Source organism: Arvicola amphibius, chromosome X, assembly GCF_903992535.2.
Source record: "Arvicola amphibius chromosome X, mArvAmp1.2, whole genome shotgun sequence".
NCBI lineage: Eukaryota > Metazoa > Chordata > Mammalia > Rodentia > Cricetidae > Arvicola > Arvicola amphibius.
Genome location: NC_052065.1, coordinates 62789 through 90713, shown reverse-complemented (window position 1 = coordinate 90713; position 27925 = coordinate 62789). Strand labels below are relative to the sequence as shown.

Genomic DNA, 27925 nt, shown 5'->3' with positions numbered 1-27925 from the left:
TTTCCACAGTAACTGGGAATGAGTGGGCCACGTTCATCAGGGAGGCCTGTGAGAGGTCGCCCATGTTGTTCTCAGTGATATTGGGTTGCCTTTTCTATCTTTTTTGGCCTACATTTATTGGTCCAATGTCAGTCTTTGCCACACCTTCTACATATACCTGAAGGCTGAGTCCTCCTATTTGCCATTCACAAAGGAGACATTCCTAGGAATTCCTTGTCTACGATCCCTTCTTAGATGTCCTATACTACCACAATTAAAACATTTGGTATTTTGATGTCTTCTCTTACCATTGGAAATTGCTTCTCCTACCCAGGCTTCATGACCATAGTCAAGTGTCTCAACATTCATTGTATGCCAGACCCTTTCATCCATGGATGCTGATCTGATCTTTAAAGGCCCAAGGATCCTTTAGCACTCTAAGCTGACCTTGTCACAAGCCAAAGCTTCAATTATCAAAGTCTAGCTTCTGGGTCAGTTACCCCTATTTGCAGAGCCCTAGTTAGTCTCTGCAAAAAGTCACCAAAAAGTTCTCTTTGACCCTGTCTAACCTAAAATATGTTTCAACTCTCTTTCCTAGTTCCTGAGTCCTGTCCTAAGCCTTTAAAGCTGTTGTGCTACATAGGGACAAGGTGTGGTCATCATAAAGAGTTAGATCCTGAGGATCAGAGTAAAGTCTAGAATTTGATCTAGGGAAATCTCAATCCCTTTTGCTTTTTCTTGTTGTTCAAAAATTCTTGCCTCCTCTTTAAAAACGCACCTCCAAAGTAATTGTGGTCCACTTTCTAGGACTGCTGAGATTCACTGAGCCCAATATTGAGGCATTGATTTGCTACTAGAAGCCAATGATTTAACCATTTCCGTAACAACAACAACAACAAAAAACGAATGTAGTCTATAAGCTACAATTGCTTGTTTAATTTCCTTTAGATTGATCATAAGTACGGTCTCCCATGTACGTTCTTGGACAACCTTAGGGTACTTGGGGCCAGATATTTTTTTCTGATATTATTACTGGAAAGGCAGGCAGGACTCTGGTAAAGCTATCCCAGAGATTTTTACGTATCAACGAGGTTAAATTTTGCCCCTTTACCTTTTGTTTCTGGTCATCAAATTAGATAATTTTCTCAATCTTTTCAAATCTGTTTACCACTGCCTTTCATAACATCTGGATCTCCTGTCCAGTGTTCTGCTCTAATGCCCTCATTGAGGATTCCAAAGTATGAAGCCTGTCGAGAAGAGATAATGTCTCCTCCTTGGACATAATCTTTATAGCATACATATTACCTTACTGGAGAGACATTCTATCAGTCAACCTGCCATACCCCTTTGACAGAGTCTGATTAATACATTCACCAGTATGAATTCTCTCAAATAATGTTTCAGCACCCACTGGCATTGATTGGGTTTATATGTGCCAAATGGCTGTTTCCTTTTCCAGAGTGCTGAATCTTCCTTTACATAAATTACTATCAGTCTGTACCATTTCTAAAAGTACCTCAGTTGATTGAGTTTTGTTTGTTAAATAGTTTGTAACCTCCTTCAGATTCCTGACCTCTTTTATAAGAAGCTTGGGACCAGTCTGTCCCATTTCTAAAAGTACCTCAGTTGACTGAGTTTTGTTAGTTAAGGCAGTTGTATCCTGATGGAGGAGGGTCTTTTATCAATCTGTTGATTTCATTGGTTAATTATTAAAGAAAACTGCTTGGCCTGATAGGTTAGAACATAGGTGGGTGGAGTAGACAGAACAGGATGCTGGGAAGAAGGGAAGTGAGTCAGATGCAATGAAGCTCCGACCCAAGATGGACATAGGCTAGAATCTTCTTGGTAAGCCACCCTCATGGTGTTACACACATTACTAAATATGGGTTAATCAAAATGTGAGAGTTAGCCAGTAAAAGGCTGAAGCTAATGGGCCAAGCAGTGTTTAAATGAATACTATTTGTGTTGTTATTTTAGGGCATAAGCTAGCCAGGCAGCCGGGAGCCTGGCGAGACAAAAAGCAGGCCTGCCTGCAGCTCGGCACTACAGTATCTTTCTTCAGATTTCCAAACTCTTTCTTGAGAAGCGTGGTAGCAATCTGTAAAGACCATACCATTTCTAAAACTGCCTGATTATTAGCCTTATTGTCAAACCATACTTTTAAGAAAAAAATTGAGGACAAGACTAATCCCCAGAATTAAAAATCATGATGTAGAAGGGACATCGTATAAGTCCTGTAAAACCTTGGATGATTAGGTTGTCTGACACATTGCCCTTTTAAATTAGCAACTTACGATGTATTTTGGATATTAAATCTTACCTGTCATTTAATTAGGTGAATTACATGCAATAACCATTACCTTCCAGTAGGTTTTGCAAGCCACCTACCAAAACAAACCCAGTATGGCATAGTAGTGCACTCGACTTCAACGTGGCTGGTCTGAAATCTGATTTTAGAGTGAAAAACTGAAAGATAAATCACAGACTGTTTGCCATGTGGATTTCTCTAGTGCAAATGCAAACAAATTGTTAGAAAGCTGTGGAACAGCTGGCTCAGACCAGGGAAGCCTACATGTCACCTGAATGTCTGGAGTGTTTGTCCTGGTGGGAGGCAAACAGTAAGGTGTGTGTGGTGGGGGACACTAGAAGCCAATCTGAGGCATGTAAAGGGAAAATATAAACAACCGTAGCAAGAAAAGCTGCTGCATGAGAATTCTCTATGAACTGCTGGTTCCATGCACAGGCCACGGCCAGCTGAGGGAGGGCTTGTGCTAAGCTGTGCACACTCTGGGCAGCGTGTAGCCGAAATAAGGGGTTCTAAAACCAGACATCCGGGTGCCAGATGATGATGTAAATCATAAAACACTCCCACACCAGTTAAAAATTAAGAATAATAAAAGGGTTATTTATTTAAGGGGAAAACTTACAGATCACTGTCTTGGATATCAGTCCTCTGGGTGAACAGGAACAGAGTCTAGCAGCCAGAAGTGGGAGTCGGAAGCAAGAGAGCAGGTGCACATTTACCATTGCTTTTACAGTATAAGAGACCATGCCCAAGTGGTTTTGTATCTTAAAGGCTATTGGCTGCAGGAGGAGAATGTGCTCCCACAGCAATAATATAGAATAATTTAATAGATAAAATAGAATCATATGACACATATAACATAGAATGTTTATCTCATATGTTATAATATATGATCCATGCAATAAATATTATAATTATGCATACAATCTATATAATAGATACTATATAATATGCTATAATATTTAACATATGACATATAATGCATATAGTAGACAATATAAAACTATATATAATCTAAGTATAAATTATGATATAGTAATACAATATATAACATAGATAATGCATATAATTGATAACACATAAATACACACATATAACATATATTCTACAAATGCATATAAAATCTGTGTTGCCCTTCTGACCATATCCCAGGATATTAAATGTGAGCATTTATGTTCTTTTTCTGTTTGATGTTTTTGGTTTTTTCCTGTATCCTAAAACTCTGCCAACCGCTTACAACTGATCTTATGCTTCCTCGTCCTACTCAAGGCAGAAATAGGTCATGCTGAGTGTCAGATACATGTGGGATAGACCGATTTTTGAGGAGAGTTAGGCCTCCAGGTGTCAGGTATATACACAGTCACACTCAGTTTTCTCCAGTTTAGAGATTATTTCTCTACCCACCCTGTACCTCATGCAAATCTAGAAACTGTACATTAAATACTTACTCTTTCCAACTTTTATCTTATTGAAAATAAATTTTTCATACTTATCTTTTAAACTTTATTTTATGCGCATTGGTGTGAAGCTGTCAGATCTCCTGGAACTGGAGTTACAGAGAGTTGTTAGCTGCCATGTGGGTGGTGAAAACTGAACCCAGGTCTTCTGGAAGAGTAGCCAGTGCTCTTACCAGTTAAGCCATCTCTCCAATTTCTATTTTTTATATTTCTTAAGGTGTTATATTGCATTTATCAACATTCAAATATAGATGGCTAAATGTTGACAGACAGTGATATAAATAAATAAAGATAAATAGCCCAAAACTGTATGCAATGTTGCTTGGGATTTTACCTCTAGTGCATAAGACTTATACAATTACGGTCACCATTTGGTCACCAACATCTTTCGTACACATGGATTATTGCATTCTATGCATGTCTGAACTCACACTAATAAACATGAATATTTTTAAAAGTTAGCAATTAAACTTCCTCTGCAATACAAACCTTTCTTAAAATGCTAATTTCCCTTATATCCCTTTGGCAAAGCTGCACCATATCTTGCTTCCTGAGGGTTTTCTTTTCTTTTTCAACTTGTATTTCGATGTTTAGGATGTGTTTAACAGAAACTTTGGGGGGAAAAAAGGCCACAGACTTGAAAAAGAGAAGAGAGGAAGGGTATAAGGTAGGGGGTTCAAGGGAGAAAGGGAAAGGAAAGTGGTGTAATTATGTTATTGAACGTGGAGACTGCTTGTTCATTTTTCGGCTGCCCAGTCCCAAATTATCATACAGAAACTATATGAATTACAACACTGCTTGACCAATTGCTTAGGCATATTTTTAGTTAGTTTTTATGTCTTAAATTAGCCCATTTCTATTTATCTTTGTATTGCTATGAAACTGTGGCTTATCGATAGGTTCTGGCATTTGTCTTCTTTGGCAGCTACATGGTATCTCCCTGACTCTGCTTATTCTCTCTCTCTATATATATATATATCTTCCAGCCTGGCTATAGTTTGCCCTGACTTAGGCCAAATCTGCTTCTTTATTAACCAATGGTAATAAAACATATTCACACCATACAGAGGGGGGAATCCCACATCATGTTGTCAATTTCAAGAAACAAAGGAATTATTAGAACAGAGACAAAGAAAGAAAAATAATAATTTGTTCTTTCAGTTTATTTTTTAAAATATTATTATGTGTTAGATGACCTAGAACTAGAGTTACAGGTGATTATACACCAGGGGGTGCTGGAATTTGAACCCAGGTTCTCCGTAATAGCAGCAAGTGCTCTTAACCTATGAGCTGTCTCTCTAGCTCATTTATTTTTAAAATCTTCAGTTTTTATTCCTTTTTTGGTTTGGTATCTAGGTCTGTGTTCTACAGTCACCTTCATGTATCATACCCTGGAGAGCAAGCATTTCTTAAACATGTATTTTCTTAATAATTGTATAATATTGCTTGGATATTTCCATTTTTTATGTGGTCCTGACTATAGAATGATAATGATGACACACAAATAAGGTAAAAATGGAAATATCAGTGTAATATCATAAATTTATTAGAAACTATCTCTCCAACCTCTATGTCTGTGTGGCCATTTGCCAGTTTTTTTCAATTATTAATATTTCAGCCTTGTATTTTTCAATATAAATTTTCTTTCACAAATACAATTCTCCTTTATAAAACTTTAATTCTCATAATTAGATAAATGTGTCTTTGTTCATTTTTCATATTTTATTCCTATAATGAGTGTAATGCCTATAGTACACAAAGAATTACAGAAATATTGACTCAGCACATGATTTCACATATGTGTACTGAAATATGAAAGTGGCTTTTCAGGCAGAATGTATCTCTTACAGTCCCTATGGAGAAATGAGTTTTAAAAGGCTATTTATAAAATTTTAGTCCGACAATTTTCATAAACACTACAATCATTGGTTATAGTAAATGACTAGGCAAAATTAACATTCAGCATTTAATTGACTTGTAACCGTTCAAAATGCTGGAAAGAAGCAAATGCAGGTGCTTATACAAAGATGGAACATCTATGGCAACCATCCCCCACATCCTCTGAAGATCGTGGAACATTCTAGAAGTCTGTAAGATGCCGAGGATAGAGAGGGCTACTGTGATGTGTTGGCCTCTGGGTAAGGCATGACTCAGAGACTCATGAACTCACAGCGGCTGTTCTTATGTGCCTGGTGTCAAACCATGAAATCATACCAACATGGCCCACGCCCACCCCCAGAACATACAGGTGACTGACAGCTGCTAGCAAGCACCAGCTAAGCCATCTCCCCAATAATTATTTTTTTTTACAATGAAATTCTCCTATTCGATAATAGACAATCACCCTTTTAGTGGTTGTGCATGTTTAATTATTTCTAAACATTGAATGTTTTAAGATCATGCTCCCAAGATGTCTGTATACATATAGTTTCAATTTAATCAGGAAGCGAGGAGCATTTTACAGGGGATTCATGCAGAAGGGAAAGGAAGCAATGGATCAGGTCTCATGTTTTCTTAGGATGGGAAAAACAATTAGGAAAAAAATGAGTATTTTGTGTTCACACAGATGAGTCAATTGCCATAGAGAAGTTTCTATTGCAAATATTCTTGATCTTGTCATATCTGTGGAGAAGAAAAAGAAATGTTTAAGATCGGTGAGCTCTTCTTAGCAGCATAGTGTTCTTAAATTTTTAAATGAAGGGAGACCTGAACCAGATTGGACCCGTCACCATTCCCTGATGGATGAAACCTCACCCTTTCTGGTTCAACTGGTTTATAGACAGTTAAAAGTTGCTGTGTGGTTAGGGAGACTCGCTCACAAGGCCCTGCCCCTTCCTGAGAAGCTCAAGGCAGTTAATGGTTGTTGGGGAGAGGGGACAGACTATTTTCAGTGATGTAGGTGTTGATGAACTGTCCAAGCTCCTGTAGATAAGTCTACACGTACACTTATGCAAGCAATCCTAATTAAACTTTATTGGGTCACCAGAAACTTTATATATATATATATATATATATATATATATATATATATAGCATAATACATAATGTATAATATGATAAAAGCCTTATGTAGACTTCATTTATATCTACAGATTTTATATATAATAATGCTTATGAAATTAGAATGTAGACTCCTCAGTTGGGATGAGGAAGGTGACAAGTGAGAATGAGAGGGAGGTAAAGGGCGAATATGCTCAAAATATATGATATACAGGTATGAAAAATGCCATCGTGAAACTCATTACTACATATAAATAATATATGCTATTAAATCGCTTCAGAATTGATTCCTTTGATGAGCAACGTCATGGAGGGAAGTTCAAGGCCAAAGGAACTCCATGGGATTCCATCTGCGCGCGGTCAGGCGCAGGTGTAATTTTGAAGAACTTCATTGGGAAATGATATTAACTTTGTAAACCTCGACCTAATCTCTAGGTAAGTGGGAGAACAGTCTCTGAGGTGATACGGGCGGGATGGCTGCTACCATGTACAACGCTCAGGAGAGCAGGCTCTGCCCCTCACCTGGGCGTCAAAAGAGGGCCAGTTCTCTTTGCAGAGAGGTGTGGGTCAGCCAGCCCTGAAGCTTGAAGCATGGGAGAGCGAGCTGTCCCCATTAGTTATCCATCATGTGTCAGCATGGATGGGGAAAAAACATGTCCTGGAGCTGGTCTTGAAGGCATAGGTCATGTGTCAGCATGGATGGGGAAAGCAGATGTCCTGGAGCTGGTCTTGAAGGCATAGGTCATGTGTCAGCATGGATGGGGAAAGAAGATGTCCTGGAGCTGGTCTTGAAGGCATAGGTCATGTGTCAGCATGGATGGGGAAAGATGTCCTGGAGCTGGTCTTGAAGGCATAGGTCATGTGTCAGCATGGATGGGGAAAGGAGATGTCCTGGAGCTGGTCTTGAAGGCATAGGTCATGTGTCAGCATGGATGGGGAAAGGAGATGTCCTGGAGCTGGTCTTGAAGGCATAGGTCATGTGTCAGCATGGATGGGGAAAGGAGATGTCCTGGAGCTGGTCTTGAAGGCATAGGTCATGTGTCAGCATGGATGGGGAAAGATGTCCTGGAGCTGGTCTTGAAGGCATAGGTCATGTGTCAGCATGGATGGGGAAAGCAGATGTCCTGGAGCTGGTCTTGAAGGCATAGGTCATGTGTCAGCATGGATGGGGAAAGATGTCCTGGAGCTGGTCTTGAAGGCATAGGTCATGTGTCAGCATGGATGGGGGAAGATGTCCTGGAGCTGGTCTTGAAGGCATAGGTCATGTGTCAGCATGGATGGGGGGAAAAAACATGTCCTGGAGCTGGTCTTGAAGGCATAGGTCATGTGTCAGCATGGATGGGGAAAGATGTCCTGGAGCTGGTCTTGAAGGCATAGGTCATGTGTCAGCATGGATGGGGAAAGATGTCCTGGAGCTGGTCTTGAAGGCATAGGTCATGTGTCAGCATGGATGGGGAAAGAAGATGTCCTGGAGCTGGTCTTGAAGGCATAGGTCATGTGTCAGCATGGATGGGGAAAGAAGATGTCCTGGAGCTGGTCTTGAAGGCATAGGTCATGTGTCAGCATGGATGGGGAAAGAAGATGTCCTGGAGCTGGTCTTGAAGGCATAGGTCATGTGTCAGCATGGATGGGGAAAGATGTCCTGGAGCTGGTCTTGAAGGCATAGGTCATGTGTCAGCATGGATGGGGAAAGATGTCCTGGAGCTGGTCTTGAAGGCATAGGTCATGTGTCAGCATGGATGGGGAAAGATGTCCTGGAGCTGGTCTTGAAGGCATAGGTCATGTGTCAGCATGGATGGGGAAAGAAGATGTCCTGGAGCTGGTCTTGAAGGCATAGGTCATGTGTCAGCATGGATGGGGAAAGATGTCCTGGAGCTGGTCTTGAAGGCATAGGTCATGTGTCAGCATGGATGGGGAAAGGAGATGTCCTGGAGCTGGTCTTGAAGGCATAGGTCATGTGTCAGCATGGATGGGGAAAGAAGATGTCCTGGAGCTGGTCTTGAAGGCATAGGTCATGTGTCAGCATGGATGGGGAAAGAAGATGTCCTGGAGCTGGTCTTGAAGGCATAGGTCATGTGTCAGCATGGATGGGGAAAGATGTCCTGGAGCTGGTCTTGAAGGCATAGGTCATGTGTCAGCATGGATGGGGAAAGATGTCCTGGAGCTGGTCTTGAAGGCATAGGTCATGTGTCAGCATGGATGGGGAAAGAAGATGTCCTGGAGCTGGTCTTGAAGGCATAGGTCATGTGTCAGCATGGATGGGGAAAGATGTCCTGGAGCTGGTCTTGAAGGCATAGGTCATGTGTCAGCATGGATGGGGAAAGAAGATGTCCTGGAGCTGGTCTTGAAGGCATAGGTCATGTGTCAGCATGGATGAGGAAAGATGTCCTGGAGCTGGTCTTGAAGGCATAGGTCATGTGTCAGCATGGATGGGGAAAGAAGATGTCCTGGAGCTGGTCTTGAAGGCATAGGTGTGGGAGAGAGGACTCTGAGAACGTGAAAGGAGAAATGGTCCTTGCACATCGCCTCAAGGAGTCAACTTACAAAACCGTGCAGGAGGGGCTCACCCTGGTGGGGAGGCGAAGGCAGAGCTGGCAGGGAAACCAACTCTGCAGCTGTCCAGGCCCCAAGCCAGGGCGATGTGCTGGCCCACCCCGACATCCCACCCGCTTTGGGATCTGCTGGAGAGCTCCGGGAAGACATCAATTCTGCATACCCAAACTTGTACAAATTCCACAACAAAGAGAAACAGCAAGGCAAACGAGAGGAGCCTCACTGAGGGCCCAGCACCGATACTGTGGCAGAAACCAGAGGCCTAAAAAACAAACCAATGTCTCTCTGCACTGAACATTTGCGTGACTCACGGTGTCACGCTACAGTCTCCATAACAAGATTTTTTTTTCCCTCCCTTTTTTCTTAAATTTAATTGGTGGCAGGGTGTGGTGCTGCAAAGGGGCAGGGGGCAGATATACAGGTATGGGTAGTGAATGCGGAATCGAAATGCATGATGTGAAAGGCACAAAGAGTAAACAAAAAGAAAGATGAACTCTGCAAAAAATCCTGAAATTTAATATCTCCAAGGTAAATACTGAGGTTTATACCACAGAGAAAACTGCATAAAAACGGGCATCCCATAACGCTGCAAAATATTTGGCTATTCAAAATCCACCATTAAAATTCAGCATTTCATAGTTCACGGATTTCTTTGGCTCCAAAGCTGAAAATTTAACTGAGGGAGCAAAGCAAAGTAGAGAAGGTTAGCATGAAGGCTGATAGGCTCAGTGCATGAGAGCCATCCCTCCTCTTCCTCAAGATGTTCCCAGTCTCAGCTCCACGCTAACTCTGTGGGATCTTGTGTCATCTTCTGTACAACAACGGCACTGCACACACATCACTGACACCCACATGTACACATTGGTATTTGTATAACGATAACAAAACTAAAAACATTGATTTTCATAAAAGTGGAAAATATGTTATGTTTCTACTCACCCAAGGTATGCACGTCTTTACTTAGGACAAATGTCTGCAAAACAAGAATGAGTGCTGTTTAGACTTTTTAAAACATTTGTAAGGAGGGTTATAACTTTAAAAACATTTGTGAATATTGAATTTGAGTCAAATATAATGTTGTTTTAAATTTTTTAATTTTATTATTTTTTAGCTTTAAGTATCAGGGGATACCTAGTGTCCCCTCGATGGCCACTTCCTTACCTTTCTCAAACACGTATCTGATGTTTTCTTTTGGAAAGCGTGTCTCGTCACATAGCTCTGCAAATTTCTGCTGCTCTTCTTCGCTCAAACGATCTTTTTTTCCTTCATCACGTGGAAGAAGGAAGAGAAGAATACGGAACTTCTTCAGAGTGGAATCCATCCCCTCTGTGGTACCTACTGTGTGTCCCACCTTGTCCATCCTCCCAACTCCCAGCTCTGCCTTTCATGGTGACAAGTACTCAAATTTTATTTCATGAGTCACAATAGTGATCACTCCAGGAACTTTGCATCATGCACTGTTTATTCCACACAGTCTCTCTCTCTCTCTCTCTCTCTCTCTCTCTCTCTATATATATATATATATATATATATATATATATATATATTTCAATACCTATTTTCTAATTTGATGGGGTTTCTCATTTTGTTGGATCACCAGCTCGTATAACTTTAATTTAATGAAACCCTTCTAATGGCAGCCCCTGATGGTTATAAATCTTTATTTTTAATAAAAAAAAAAATCTTTCCTCACCCTTGATTTGGTGAAGGGAATAGACCACCTATATGGATATATCTATGAATCAATGCATTTTATGGAAATAATGTGTGCATAAGTTTCTCCTTTTAATTAAAAACAGACATGATGTTGCTATGTTCTGTATTATAGAAAAAGACCCACAAGTATCTGGAAAGATTGCCCAGTGGGAACAGTGGCCGCTCTTCAGAGGACACCGGGCACACACATGGTATATAGTCATATATGCAGACACAATAAGATAATGATGATATCAATAATAATTAAAGAGTTATGATACTTACCAACCAAAAATAACACAGTATTTAACTTCATATCAGTGTCAGAATAGTAATTAAAAATGATCATGATTGTACTTGATATATACAGAATCCTGAACCGATGTGTACCTGCATCTGTGTTTTGAAAAGGTTGGTGTCAGAATTTAAACATCTTAACAATAATCCATTTAATTTGACTAGGCTCAGTTCAAGGACCACACAATTATTTCTCCTTCCTTCATCAGTACCACTGATTCATTAACAATATTAACAATTTCTCCTCAGCATGTTAGAATCAGGTAGTCAGTCTCATTTAAGTTAAAATAGATATTTTTTTCAGGCTGAGATGAGAATAATATATTGTGCATTTTCTTTACAAATTAAATCACTTAAGCACCTGGCTCATTTCATATAAGACTGATGATTGCAGGTTATTATCAACCACTGCAAAAATTATTACTAATGAAAACTATACACTTTGTTCTCATTGGCATTGAAGTTTAAATTAAGAATATTTTGATCTTAATCTGTTATTATCATCAATACCATTCTTATCTTTTGTATCTCCGCTAATTAGAATACACGCATTGCATTTTTATTAAATGTCTTTTTGTTTTAGAGATTAGATTTTTTAAAAAAAATTTCTATTTAAAAGTTCTTTTTTTCATTTTACATACCAACCACCGTTCCCCATCTCTCCCCTCCTCTCTCTCCCCTCCACCTTCCCCCCGGCCCCCAATCCACTCCTCAGGGACAAGGCCTCCCATGGGGAGCCAACAAAGTCTGTCACTCACTTGAGGCAGGACCAAGGCTTTCCCCTACTCGTATTGAGGCTGAGCAATGTATCCTTATTAAATGTCTTTTTACAACTAGTATATACTCATTAAAGTCTGTTATTACATGTCTTTTTAAACACTTGAATATTTTATTCTTTTTAAAGATTCATTTTGTTTTCATTTATGTGTACATGTGCACCTGTGTTTTTTTTGTGTGTGCACGTGACCAGTGTTCTATAAGTGTCCAGAAAAATAGCCCGAGTTACAGATGGTTGTGCACCACCAAGTGTGGGGGCTGGGATCAGCGTGGGGGGCTTTTGGCAAAGAAGCAAGCTCCCTTAAGTGCTGACCATCACTCTTGAAAAACTTAATTATTTCTGACTAGTCAAAATAGTATTTATAATGTAAATGATATCTAAAGTATTCTACATAAAAGATATTCTCAGCTGTTTTACGTGTGAACATTTCACATTGAAATCTTAGGGTTTTTTTTTTTTTTGCAATTTAATGTGATTTGTGTGGTGAGATAATTAATGTGATTTGTGTGATGAGATAATGTGACTTCTTCAAAGGCTCGGGGGCAGGTGGAAGGCCTAGTGGGAGACTGGAAGAAGAGCTTCTTTCAGGCTCCGGTTGTGGGATGATGCTAGCACCAAGGAATTCAAATTTCCCAGAAAGGTCGCATACTCACAAGTAAAAGTAAAATTTCTGGAGTACAGTTTTCGTGCTTTGATTTCAAACTTCTCACATTCTTCATCCACCCTAGACGACAAAGGGACAAACGTCATGGGTTGTGGTCCTGTGTGGTCTGAATAACGCAAGGATAGGCATTTTCACGTCCAGATCGCAGGACACTGGCACCCTGTCTTTTCCTGGAACTCATTCTGTAGACCAGGTTGGCCTCGAACTCACAGATTTGTCTGCCTCCGCCTCTACCTCCCAAGTGCTGGGATGAAGGCGGTATGCCGCCCCTGTCCAGCTGAATTCACCATTGTTTAATGCATACTTTGATTTCTGTTAATTCAACTTGCATTCATTCGCTCAGCAAGAAAATGTATACAGACATCAATGATTACAGGCACAGATGGACATACACTGTCCTTGATGGGGGATGTACAAACATAATTATATTCGCATATCAGATACAAATCTGTGGAATGCAAAATCATCACTGTATATCTGTAACCTACAATTCATGTGTGTCTTTGCTGTTATTGGGTTATAATGGTATATTTTAAGTTATTTTTCTATTCAGATTTTTAGTATTTCTATCTTAAAAACCTTGAAAGAAGCAAGGAATGGACTACTAAAGTCTCCATCTAGATTCCAATTATATTTGTAAAATGGGAAACTTACTCACTTTATATGTATTATTCAATGACTAATATTTCCAGGAAATTCTTCTTGGTTCACAGTCTCTACCTTTCTGTTATTTGAGAACAAATGATCGTACAGAAAACGAATAATATCACTGTTTCCCCTTCATACTAAATCCATCCTACTTTCTCTGTTGATTAACATGAAAATACTTTACTACATGTCAAAAAAAATTTCCAGCAATAACTTTTCATTTATACTTCCAATTAGGTTATTTAAACTAATCTAAATCCATGTTGCACATTACAGCCAAAATTTCTTGAAGTCACAATGAGTTTTCACGTAATTTTATGTTTCTTTACCCTAGTCCTGCTTTTATTTTGATATATGATTTTATTTTTACTTATTCACTTTAACATTTTTTTTCATAATCCCAGACATGGATATAATAAAATATGATCTTCCCTAACTCTTCCCATTTCTGTCCTCTATTTCTTTTCTATGACCTGAACTCACCCCTACCTACGTTCATATATTTCCAGTCACTGCTGCACATAGGAAAATTCCATACATGCAAGAATGTACTTGGATTCTTCCTTTCTCTAAGATAGTCCTCGCAAGTCCCTTCCCCAAAATCTCCTCCCAGCTGTTCTTTCTTTCTTACGCTTTTTGCTCTTTGCTCTTTCTTTTTTAAATAAACTGCTAACTCCAGTTGCTGTTGAACATATGAATATAGGACCCACCGGTAACGACATTCTTAAGGAAATGTGGCTCTCCCTTCCCCAGGAGCCACCCGCTGTCATCACTCCAGCTAGGCCCTTGTGAGATTCTTCTACACAACATCTGAAACGGTGACGCTTTTGGTCGTGCGCCAGTGCCAGTTTCCTTTCTGAAATAGTTCCCACTTCTGTGACTGTAATTCATCATTCATTATAATTGAAACAATTTTCTAGACCCTTGATGTACTTAAAACCTATCTTTTAGTTTTCCTGAAAGTAGATTTTTTTTTCATACATTCTGTTCTGATTAGTACCAATAGCTGCAACTCCTCCAGGTCCTCTCGACCTCCCTACCACCCAAATCCACGCCCCTTCTTTCTCTCTCTTATTAGAAAATGAACAGGCATATTAAAAAGAAAGAAAAATAATAAAATAAAAGAGAACCAGAATAGGACAAAACAAAGAAACAAAAGGAAAAATTTTTAAAAAAGAGCTGAAGGAAAAGCACAAGACACATATAGATGCAAAGACCCATACCCGCTCTTTCACCTACATGGAAATCCCATAAAGCACAAACCTATATCAAACAATTATGCACAATATAAATGTAATTAAATACAAAATATAATATGTGACATAGTTATTGTTATATAGTGACATATATCATCATACAATAACAGTGTCATATATAAACTTAAAAGTACTTTGCTCACTGAGCAATCTTTCTAGCCTCATGTAGTTATTTTATTATAATTGCAACATATTTAATGTAGTATACACTATAATATATGATATAACCAATGTGAAACATGTGGTAAAAATACAATATTGTAGGAATGCACATTATGCATATGTTTTTAATACATATGCAATGTATACCACCGTAAATTATATTGTAATCATATATACTACAATGAATATGTAATATGACATGTATTCTATCCAGTATAAATATAACTTGTAACTATAAGATACATGCTGTTTTAAATAATTTAAATGTATATGCAACGTACACACGTACATTTAAAATAGTCATGTCAAGTTATATTTTATTTGGAATGTCGACCAATATCTCAGCATTATTTACCGTCTCATAAATATCTATGCATTGTGGTGAGTGGCAATGTCATGCACCTCTCAAGCCAGTGTCTAAACCCTTTAGATTGCAGCGAGGTTGGCTTACTCTCCATAGAACGTCAGGATGATCTCCTGGCATCCCACAGTACACTCAAGGTGGCGGAAAAAGAGTTTCAGCAATCCATCATCAGTGATCACGTCAATCTCTGTGGCTGTAAGGGCAATAGTGTGCCAATCACCTGAGATCTGAGAAGGAAGACACTGTTAGAAAATCAACGGATTTTTTTTTCCTCTCATCTTCAACAAATATGTTAACTCTAGTGGGGGGAAATGTCTGATTTTATTGAACTGCCCAAAATTCTATCCCTTAAGATTTATTTTCTGTTTTTGTTCTATTGTTATAATATAAAAAAACATATTATAAGATAACTTTAAATTTTAATAAACGCAACAGAAAATGTCCTACTTACTATATATTGCAATTTATAGTAAATAATAAAATTTATAAATACGTAGTAACATTTTTATTCCCTAGACTGCACAAACATAATTATTCAAATCAACCTCTAAGCCATGATGGTAAAAAATTTTTTTGACATATTTAATACTGAGCCAACAAATATCATGTAAAACTGAAGATTTTATTTGGTATCTGGATTTTTATCATGTAGAATCTGATTTTAATGGGAATAGGAAAATATAGAATTGACAGAATTCTTTCAATGCCGACATATGGGTATGGACCAACATTTTACATAATCCAATATATGCACGTAAATCTGTATGAGAAAAACAGGTGATAAGATTACCTACATATAACAATATAACAATATATGTGTGCTATTAATACAATGGCAAGTAATATGTAATATTTTATATTTCAATTATATGCATAACAACAGGAATATAATATGACAAACATTGTGTCTGATGTATTTAATTTTGTTTATAAATAAAATTTGCATGATATTTTATATAATTTGTATGTGTGTTATAAGAGAAACTCTAAAATAAAATATCAATTAAATATAAAATCATATAAAAGTAAATATTAAATTATATTGTATTTAGAATGTTGCATATCCCCAACTTGCTCCCCAAATGATTGGTTTCTGCAATATATAAGCATTTAGTAACTATTGAGATGCTGTTCAACATATAAAATAAAGGAACAATGTGATAAGATTTTTTATTTATTATAATTTTATTATTTCATGGTACCTCAGTTGCATTGAGCTGTCCATTAGACCCGCTTCTAGAACAAATCCAAGCATATGTAAGAGCTAGCAGCAGAGCCTTCATTTCTGTTTCCTGCCAATGCTCAGAAAATGAAGTTTAATTTTGTAATCTTGTTTGTAGTATATGCAATGAAGGAATCGTCTTTTATTACAAGATATGGAATAATCCAGGAATTTCCTGGTTGGAGTCACTTGGCTCTGGGAGATGATCTGTTATTTTATTGATAAGATTGTTTTTGAGTGGCGCTCGCTCCAGTGCACAACTGAACTTTATGGGAGTAAAGAGAGCACCAAACACATGTTTTGTTTTCATGAATCACAAATATTTAGTCTGAAGTTCCAATTATTGAAAAGGGGAAATATGCATAAAATATGTTTCTAAGCACTTGAGTACTTGAGTATTTGTTCTGAATATTATTGGAAATAAATACTTTTCCAAGGATTATATATATATATATATATATATATATATATATATATATAGTATTTCTTCGAGATCTATGTTACAGGTTTAAAGTTGATTTTTCAAACTACATTTATTACCTTGTCTTCAAATAAAATTTAAACACAGTCTCTGTTGATCAAGAGATATGAACACTCTCAACTACATTAGAGACATTAGGAAAATAAAGCATGAAAATTCTGCTGAAATTATTTTCTTTCAGACAGTCTCCAGCACTGACTGTGCAAACCTTATTAACTGTGTATTCCTTTGAAACTGTTAATTCAAGGTCAAAATGAAAGAAGAAAGAAAGAAAGAAAAAAAAAGACAAATTTAATCAGCTACAACATTTGGCCTAAACATCGCAAAACAATTTTATGGGTGATATGTACAGAGTTTAAACTTTAGTCATATAATTATTTAGTTTGAACTAAAAATAAAAAGATTTGAGTACAATACTAAAAGAATAAAGGAAATGTTGATTTGGATATTTCACACACCATATTTCTACAGATATTAAAAATGTGAGATATTTTTATTAACAAAATAATTTTTTCATATCCTTTCCCAAGCTCTCAAATTCAGTGTTTTGATGTTAATGAAATACTGATGTTATTTAGAATTTTCTACAATTTGAATGTTAGAGTTTGAGTCATTTAATAATTTTGGTTTCATTAATCCCAATTAAAAATATTTAATTTTATGTGCTTGTGTCTTTTGTTTCCATGTATATAGGAGCAGCATGTGCACATCTGGTGCCTGTAGAAGCAAGAAAAGGCATTGGGTCTCCTGTAATTTGAGTTACAGATGTCTAGCACCAAACTCACTTATTTTAATAGGTACTTATATTACAGTTTGAATAACTCATTATTATTTACTATAGTGACAGGTCATATTTTAAGGTATTTTTATATAATTAAATATTAATGAACACTTGTTTGTGTGTCTTGGGGTAGCAAACAAAATTGAACATCAGTATATTTTCTTACAAAAGTGTCTTTACAAAGTGTCTGTCCTGTAAGAATGGGATAATTTTCAACCTTGAGTTCTATTTTTAAAAAAAGATTTCATTCGGTATTATTTACACATCTGTGTGTCTGTGTATATGCACCAGGTGAGTACATTACCTACGTTGGTCAAAAGAGAGCAATAGGTTCCCTTGCAGTACGTAAAGCTCTCACAGGAGGGTGAGAGAACCCTTGCAGTACACAAAGCATTTAGAAGAACATGAGAGATTCACTTGCAGACCCCAAAACACCAAAAATAGGATGATAGCTTAACATGCAGAACACAAAACATCTAGAAGAGGGTAATAGGTTTTCATGCAGTAGTCACAGCGGCCAGAAGCAGGTAACAGCTTCTGATGCGATGCATAAAGCACCCAAAAGTGGAAGGAAACTTCTCATGGAGTACACACTGTGACCAGAATAGGGCAGTAGAGCCCCATGCAAAAAAAACCAAAGCATTCAGAAGAGGACTATAACTTCCCATGTGGTAACCTCAGTAGCCAGAAGTGGGCAATAAAACAGTGTCCAAAGCATTCAGAAGATTGTGATTAGAGCCCCTTGCAGTACCTCAGCATACAAAAGGTGATAACGTCCCTTGTAGTAACCAAAGCATCCAAAAGAGGGTGATAGCTTCACCTTTGGTATCTAAGCATTCAAACGGGATGATAACTTGCCAGAACTTTCAAAAGAGTCTGATAGCTTGACATTAGAAAAGAGGGAGCTAAACCTCTGTGCAGGGCCCAACATGTCCAGAAAAGGGAGATAGAGCCCATGCGGTACCCAAAGCATCCGGGAGATGGTGACAGATGCCCACACAGTATCCAAAGCATCCCCAATAGTACCCAGGGGATCCAGAAGAGGTTGATAGCTTTCCATATAGTACCTGAAACTTTCAAATAGGGAGGTAGATTCTTACAGAATAACCAATATATCCAGAAGAAAGCGATTGCTTCTGATGAAGTACTCACGGAATCCAAAAAGTCATAGCTTCTCATGCGGTATTCAAGGCAACCAGAAGAGGAAGATAGTTTCCTGTGCAGTACTCAGCAATAGCTTCCCATGTAGTACCCAAAGTAACCAGGACAGGGAGATAGACTCCCACGCAATACCCAAAGCATCCAGAAGACGGTACTAAAGCTCTTTGAAGTATCCAAAGTATCCAGAGTGGGGCAACAGCTTCCCAGGCAGTACCCCTGGCAGCCAGACCAGGGTAATAAAGCCACAAGCAGTACCCAAGCAACCCAAAAGAACAATAATTTACCATGCAGTACCCAAGGACCCAGAAGAAGGAGATAGTTCCCCATGCAGTACCTGAAGTAAAAGAAGGCAAAAGAGCCCCATGCAATACCTAAAACATCCAAAAGAGTTTTAACTTCTCATGTAGTACTCAAAGCATCCAAAAGAAGGCAATAAATTCCTATATAGTACCCAATGCATTCAGAAGAAGGCAACAGCTTCTGAGAAGTACCTACAGCACCCCAAAAAGAGGATGATAGCTTCCAATGCAGTCTTGAAAGAATCCAGAAGAAGGCTACTTACAAACTAGCATGAAAAAAAAAAAATAAACTAAACTGGAATTGATGAAACAAACAGAAGAAAAAGATCCACAGAAAAAGCACACAAAACACATGTAGTTGCAGAGGCACACACATCCACACACACAGGCGTCCCATAAAACCACAACCTAGAAGCCGCAATATATGTACAAAGACCAGGAAGGCTAAAAAAAGAAAAATAATGTCCAGACAAAACCTAATGAGAAAAGAAAGCAATGAAAGTAATCTTATGGTTGGGGGTCACCATAATATGAGGAACTGTATTACAGGGGGACAGCATTAGGAAGGTTGAATCAAAGCATGTACAAAGCAAATAATTTAGGAGACTGAGGTACAAGAATTATTGATTCAAGGTCAGCCTGGGGAGCTTTGTGAGATCCTGCCTCAAATTAAAAACATAAAAAAAAACCTCAACCAACCAACCAAACAATAGTCTGAGATTCAACCCCTAATACTAGAAACAAAGAAAATTTGCCATCAACCATAAGTTCAGAACTGTCAGTGAGCATATCCCATCCTAGGCTCCACGGCTGCAAGAGAAATTGATTCGGTGACAATTTTGTATTGGAAGTAGTTCAAAATATATTGAGACATTATATTCTAAAGATAAAAAGACAAAAACATCTTAAAATGAATCATTGTTTCAAGGTTCATTAACATGCTACCCTGAAAAAAAAAAAGATAATCCAACATCCACATGAACACATACACATAATTAAAAATCAAATAAATCTTTAAAAGTCATGATAAAATTTAAGATCATCACATAAATCATTTTGATAGTTTCCCTTTTATTTGCTTCTCTGGCTACACCTCCATTCTGGTCACCGTGTCCTGGGGTGGAATAAAATTCTGACTGTGCATTCTTGCCAAATCCAATTCATTCCTGAATTCTGAGCTGTGTTTGAGAAGATGACAAATTCAACATTTGCGATTAAATCTTGGTGAGATTAGGGATAAAAAGGAGTATGCCTCAGCATAATAAAGTCAGTTTACGGCAAACCTACAGTCAACATCAATTTAAGTGGAGGGAAAGTCCACTAAAATCAGTATCAAGGTAAGGTTGTCCACTCTTTCTATACCTATTCAGTGTAGTACTTGCAGTTCTAGATAGAGCAGTAAGCAACAGGAGGAGACCAAGGGGGTACAAATAGGAAAGGGAGCAGTCATAACATTTTTATTTTCATATGATAAGATTTGGCTAAAATGATCATCCAGAGTGAATGAGAAAAGCAACTCACACACACACATACAGAGAGAGAGAGAGAGAGAGAGAGAGAGAGAGAGAGAGAGAGAGAGAGAGAGAGAGGAGATTTATCCTGCCACAAGAAGACTGAAAATATGTTATTTTCCAGAAAATAGGTTGAACTGGAGACCACTATATTTAGGGGTGAAGCCTGCCTCAGACAAGTATTGTTTAAGAATTTGGTAGCATAGTGTTTGAAAGTGTTCCTGTACTATGAAATATAGTATTGTCTACTTAAAAATATGTAGTGCCTGAAACCATCAATCACAGACACAAACTGTCTAGATAGAGGAATAAAAAAAAAAATCAGAGTTTGTAAAACTCCATTAAAGAGAGACAGTTATTAAATATTGTGAGTTTGCTTTGAAATGGGGTATCTCTATGTAGCCTGTCTATCTTGAAACTTGCTGTGTAGATGAGGCTGGCCTCCAATCCTTAAACTGAGCTTTGTTCCAGGCATGAGCAATCTGAGGAGGCGGCGTATTCAAGTCATAAGGACAGAAAGCTGAGGGGCCTCCTCAACACACACAAAAGCTGACTTGGCTACCAGGTTCTCCCAGCATCCTCCAGTCCCTACCTGTTCTAGGGAATACCTGGTATTCACTCCTACTCTTCCCCCAGCTGCCCTTCCTCATATCATCCAGACATTCTCGTTACCTGGCCCCTTTTGTGTACTATTTACCCTCCTGGCATCTTGGTCTCCTGGTGTGCTGACTCTCCCTTTCCCCTTCCCCTTCTCTTCACAGGACCTGGCTCAGGGTCATATTCACTGTGAACTCCCCCACATGTCCCTGTCTTTGGCTATATTCTCCGTCATATCTATAATATCTCCTCCACCATACCTAGGACCAGTCCATCATATCCTCCTTTTTGATTTTTTTTTCCTTTTCCATTCACTAACAGAAAGGGAAATGGCATGTCAATCCGTCATGCGAGAGTCCTGTTGAATACACTTGCTTAAGCGACTTTGCTCTGAGCATTTGCGGTGACTGAAAAAGTGTCACTCTAGGTGCCCAAGATTCTTGATGTTGATGCCTCTGTTCTTCTCTCCTGCACCCTCATCCCATTTGCCTGGACTTTGGTTGCTAATGTCTGTCTCCATCACTCGCTCATCCCTCTAGGTGCCATCAGAGCTGAGCAGAGCGTGTTAATTCAGAACAAGCAAACAACAGTGTGTCAGCTATTTGCACTGGGTGGATGCAGATTATTTTCTATAATACGAAATACAAGTGTGAGCTTTAATATAGAATATAGAAATGCTCCTGTGCATCTCCTATAATTCCCCACTGCTTGTCATTCTCATATGCGGTGATGCAGTATTAGAAAAGGCTTTCTTTCATTCTAAGAGATGTTTTTGCTGGATATCACACAGTTAATGATATAATTCAAGGTAGCTTAAAAACCGAGTCTTTCTAAAATCATCACTGGCCCAGAAAGGAATAGCAAAAACCAATTTTAAGTAAATAGCTACAGTGGGTGACTTTGAGTTTAATTACTCACCGACACCCCTCTCTGAGTTTACCTATCTCAGTAGGAAACTTGTTAGGAAAAGGTAAGGGTTGAGTTTTACATTCAAAACATTTAGAAGTCTAGCCAGGATGCCTATTACCACAAGTCAATGAAAAAGGAAGGTAGCCTTAAACTCTTTATTATCTGTCTTTTTGTAGGTTATTGTAGAGCATTAACAAAACCCACAAAGGTCTTTGTAGATTTTTCTGTGTCAGAGGAAGAAGATTATGAATATGTTTTAAGGTCAGGGACTTCTCTTTCTCCCTGTCTCTCTGTCTCTGTCCCTGTCTCTGTCTCTCCTCTCTCTGTCTCTCTTTTTCCTCTAAGCCCTGTGTCAGTCTGTGAGTCCGTTGAGAGGCTCCATTGATTTATACATTAACCAGCTGAGGGTCTACAGGTTCTCAGATTTAATGACTTACTCAAGAAAGCTAATTAAACGGTCCCTTAAATTTCTCATATTTTAATAGCCAGCAAGCACCATGCCCACCATTTGCATACAAAGTCATTCCAAACCTAGAGTGTTTTATATTTTTATTATTTATTTTTAAATTGTTTTTATTGAGTTATATATTATTCTTCGTTTCCCCTCCTTCCTCTCCCCTCCCATTCTACCTGCCAGAGTGTTTTTTAGAGTAAAAACAGACATTTTAGCTATGGATGAAATTGCCAGTCAGCTTCAGGAGAGGACGCAGAATCCTGCTAGCTGCTGCAGCAGAAACCGGCAAGGCTGTTGAATTGTCTAATGAAGACAGGACCCGGGATGAGAGGGTCCCAAAATAAAATAACTCCCATAGGCCCATTGGGTGTGGACTTGTTGGAGCATGTGTGGCTCTCTTAAAGGAAGTGTGTCACGGGATTTGGGGTTTGAGTTCACAAAGCCAGGTCGTGTTTGACAATTCCTGCTTCATTTCCTGCTGCCTTTCGATTTGGTTGCTGATTTGGATATAGAACTATCAGCTACCTCTCCAGTATCATGACTTCCTGCGTGTCTGTCCAGTCAAAACAGTTCATGGTCTTCAGGAAGAACTTCAACACCATTGGGTGTTCCCCAAACCTGCTCATCTCAATCCATACTGCCCTTGATATTCAGTCATCCCTACCTTTTCAGGTGGCTCTGTATCTTTAGGTAAGTCATTCTGATGGTCCCTTTGAAAAGGAATAATTCAGAGAGCTGGATCATGTGATGTGACCCATCACATCTTCCTTTATATGTCAACGGTCATATTATTAAATATGTGTCAGGAAATGAAATGGTTAAATTATGACTCAATAACCCGATGTTGCTGCCAACCCGCAGGGCATCTTTTCCTTCCTTCTATAAATAGAATCAATCTTAGAACTTAACAAACTATATTATTTTTAATAAACTTTTTTTGTACTGGCATTTTGATTGTATTTTAATAAATAAAGACTGCCTGAAGACCTGAGACTAAAACGGTCCCACTACTCAGCCTTACAGAACAGATTATGGGAGCACACACCTTTCATCCCAGTAGCCACCTTTAATCTCAATAGTCACACTAGTTGCCATAGAAACTGGGAGGCGCATGCCTTTAATGACAGTGGCACATGACTTGAATCCCAGCCCTAGAGATGATTATAATATGGGTGGAAACAGCTCTCAACACAGAGTGTCATTCTGAGATTCCTGGAGGCAAGATTGCCATTTCAGACTGAGTTTGAGGCAAGAGCCACTGGCTGGCTATTTTGCTTTTAAGATCTTCAGATTGAACCCAAATTTCTGACCTTGAGTTTTTATTAACCATACTTTACTTGGTGCCCAATGTTTTGTGGCACGAATTTGTGAAAAAGCTATGTGCCTGAGGCTTTTTAGTCACCATCCTAGACCAGGGCTGGGACTGGAATTCCAGTTCTAGGCATCAGAAAGCAAACCCGGCTACCTGGGTTAGGGAGAAAAACTATCACTCTCAGCTCCCATCTGCCCTAGTTCAGCTTCTATGTAGAGATTGAAAATACACAGAGAATCCAGATACTGTATATTATTATGTTGTCTTTGAATTGTTTGACTGCTGAGGAAGGAGCAACAGTTGATAAAAGATATTTAATTATAAGTGCTGCTGGATTAATACAGTCTATATATTTTGAAAATTCCTTGACTTCAAAATTTAAATCAAAAGATATGTTACTTTGGAGAAGAGATTTTGCTTTTGTTTCCACAGGAAGTGAGAAGCTGTGGATTCATTCTGGGTTAAGAAAGATAGGGTTTGATCAAAATGCTTTGACTTCAAAATGCTTTGGAGGAGAGGTTTTGCTTTTATTTCTACAGGAAGTGAGAGGCTGTGTATTTATTCTTAGTTATGAAAAATAAGGGTTAATTGAGGAAGACCAACTGAAAAATCTCCGATGAGAAAAGATGACCCAGATGATCCAATGATTCAGAGTACATTTGTTGCAGTTTCCTCTAAGTTCTATAGCCAGAACAGCTTCAAGACTGCTGGCTGAAATGATACAGCCTTACAGAATACTCCAGTAATGACTAGAACCATAATCCTAAATTTTATTTTGATATCCATAAGATTATCAGCATTTACAATCAGCAGGAAGTAGCTTAGAAAACTACACCCACATTCCCCCCAAAATGGGTTGTGGATATTTTTGTTTAGTGTGTTGGTTACAAGTTGTTATGGCTAATGGTCAGGAAAAAGATAAAGGAAATTAGATTCAAGGTTCTTGTTTTGAAAAAAAAAACAGCCAGGAGGTGGTGGTGCATGCCTTTAATACCAGCACTCAGGTAGCAGAAGCAGGTGGATTTTTGTGAATTCAAGGTCGGCCTGGTGTACAGAACCAGTTCCAGGATGTCTCTATAGCTATTGAAAAGCCTTGTCTCAAAAATCTAAAGAAAGAAAGAAAGAAAAAAAAAAAGAAAGAAAGAAAGAAAGAAAGAAAGGAAGGAAGGAAGGAAGGAAGGAAGGAAAGGAAAAAAGAAAGAAAAAGAAAAAAAGGGGGGTATAAATATGGCATGATAAAAAGTTAGATTATTGAATCTATGTTTGTAGTAAGAGCTGCAGCAGGCCACGCTCCTGCCGCCCAGCTCCTGGCCGCCTGGCTAGCTTATGCCCCGAAATAACAACACACAAGCTGTATTCATTTAAACACTGCCTGGCCCATTAGTTTCAGCCTCTTATTAGCTAATTCTCACATTTTGCTTTAACCCATATTTAGTAATGTGTGTAGCACCACGAGGGGTGGCTTACCGGGAAGATTCTAGCCTGCATCCATCTCGGAGAGGAGAGTCATGGTGACTGACTAACTTCCCAGCATTCTGTTCTGTCTACTCCACGCATCTAAATCCTGCCCTATCAAAAAGCCAAGGCAGTTTCTTTATTAACCAATAAGAGTCCTCCATCATATGTTTTAAAAGCAACTATTACTTGTAAATGCTTTACATTGATTTTATTTTTGTATATTGATACAAATTTGAGGTTGCTTTTGTTAGGGCATATTGTACATACGTTTCTAATCTTGCTCAAGTTATTGTACCTATACAGCTCATTTAACAATGGAATGCAAATTCTAGTTCTGGAAAATTATTATTATCAACTGTTTAGGATAATAAAGAAACATAAATGAGTCATTAATCACTTAGTATAATAATTAAACTTGTAGTCACATTAAGTATGTTTTCAAGGTCAAACAAAGATATAATTTACATAGGCCATCTTCAAACACTTCAAAGATCTACAGAATATGGCATTTAAGATGTTTTAATAACCTAGGTTCTTCCTTTTTATGACAATGAGACTTGTCTGTTCCTGGCAGCACCAATCCACTTCAGAGAAGATAATGGGTAATAAAGAAGTTTCATATGGAGTTGACTTTCTTTGTGGCAAAAGTCAGCCGCTGGGCAAGAAAATGACCCTGCCTCAACTGCTGACATCATGCTGTCTTAATTAGACAAGCAGGACACTAAATACCCTCCTTCACAGAAAAGTCAGTCAAATATGCTAGGCCTGTAGGATGAAAATGGATGCCCCAACAGTGGAAAAGAACTTTGGGTGACTGTCGAGGCAACCAGCTGTTTCTGTCATTACTGACATTTTTTTGTTTGGAAAGCGCTTGCTTGTACTTCCTGTTTACTCAATTAATGCAATTTCCTTCTTGAGTCTCTGAGGGAGTTGGAGATTAGATAGCCATAGTTATAGTTTACTAGACAAAGAAAGCAAGTTATGAGAAAAAGTAAATTAGGTATAATTCTTTGGACTCACCAAGATAAGACAGATATGAAGCATTTTCTCTGAATTTGTCAAATGCAAATGGACTGGACATTGTTGATGAATTTATTGCCAATATATTGTATATAGGCATTATACTTACTGTATATAGTTTTCTTTTTTTTCTTTTTTCTTTTTTCTTTTTTCTTTTTTTCTTTTTTGGGTGCTTATGCAATCTTTTTTTTATTAAAAATTTCCGCCTCCTCCCCGCCTCCCATTTACCCCCTCCCCCATCCACTCTCCCTCCCTCTCCTGTCCAGAGAGCAGTCAGGGTCCCTGCCCTGTGGGAAGTCCAAGTTCCTCCCCCCTCCATCCAGGTCTAGGAAGGTGAGCATCCAAACAGACTAGATTCCAACAAAGCCAGTATGTGTAGTAGGGTCCAAATCCCGTGTCATTGTCCTTGGCTTCTCAGCAGCCCTCATTGTCCGCCATGTTCAGAGAGACTGGTTTTATCCCATGCTTTTTCAGTCCCAGTCCAGCTGGCCTTGGTGAGCTCCCATTAGATCAGCCCCACCATCTCAGTGGGTGGGAGCACCCCTCGCAGCCCAGACTTCCTTGCTCATGTTCTCCCTCCTTCTGCTCCTCATCAGGACCTTGGGAGCTCAGTCCAGTGCTCCAACGTGGGGCTCTGTCTCTATCTCCATCCATCACCAGATGAAGGTTCTATGGTGATATGCAAGATATTCATGAGTATGGCAATAGGATCTGGACATTTATGGCACCCTCTCCTCAGCTGCCCAAGGAACTAGCTGGGGGCGTCTCCCTGGAAACCCGGGAACCCCTCTAGGGTCAAGTCTCTTGAAAACCATAAGATGGCTCCCTTAATTAGGATATATGCTTCCCTGCTCCCATATCCACCCTTCCTATATCCCAAGCATCCCATTCCCCCAAGCTCTCCCCATTCTCCACTTCACACTTTTCTCTCCCCATCATCCCTTGGCCCCGTCTTGCCCCACCCTCAAGTTCCCAATTTTTGCCTGGCGATCGTGTCTACTTCCAATATCCAGGAGGATTACTATATGTTTTTCTTTGGGTTCACCTTCTTATCTTCTCAAGGATCACGAATTATAGGCTCAATGTTTTATTTATGGCTAGAAACCAATTATGACTGAGTACATCCCATGTTCATCTTTTTGGGTCCGGGTTACCTCACTCAGAATAGTGTTCTCTATTTCCATGCATTTGCCTGCAAAATTCAAGATGTCATTGTTTTTTACCGCTGAGTAGTATTCTAGCATGTATATATTCCACAGTTTCTTCATCCATTCTTCCACTGAAGGGCATCTAGGCTGTCTCCAGGATCTGGCTATTACAAATAATGCTGCTATGAACATAGATGAGCAAATGCTTTTGTTGTATGATTGGGCATCTCTTGGGTAAATTCCCAAGAGTGGAATTGCTGGGTCCTAGGGTAGGTTGATCCCGAATTTCCTGAGAAACCTCCACACTGCTTTCCAAAGTGGTTGCACAAGTTTGCATTCCCACCAGCAATGGATGAGTGTACCCCTGACCCCACAACCTCTCCAGCAAAGGTTATTATTGGTGTTTTGGATTTT

At 38.8% G+C, this 27925-nt stretch overlaps 1 protein-coding gene across 1 annotated transcript; it reads right to left on the bottom strand.

Annotated features, from left to right (window-relative positions):
• Positions 1-9516: 9516 nt before the first annotated feature.
• LOC119804909 (lipocalin Cav p 3.0101-like) lies at positions 9517-18702 on the bottom strand. Its single transcript, XM_042054382.1, has 7 exons — positions 18501-18702; positions 15246-15351; positions 12718-12788; positions 11275-11385; positions 10456-10557; positions 10234-10267; positions 9517-9556 (listed from the first exon to the last, which is right to left on the bottom strand). The coding sequence occupies exons 1-6, from the start codon at positions 18700-18702 to the stop codon at positions 10251-10253; spliced, it is 609 nt and encodes a 202-aa protein (XP_041910316.1). The 3' UTR covers positions 9517-9556; positions 10234-10250.
• Positions 18703-27925: the final 9223 nt, after the last annotated feature.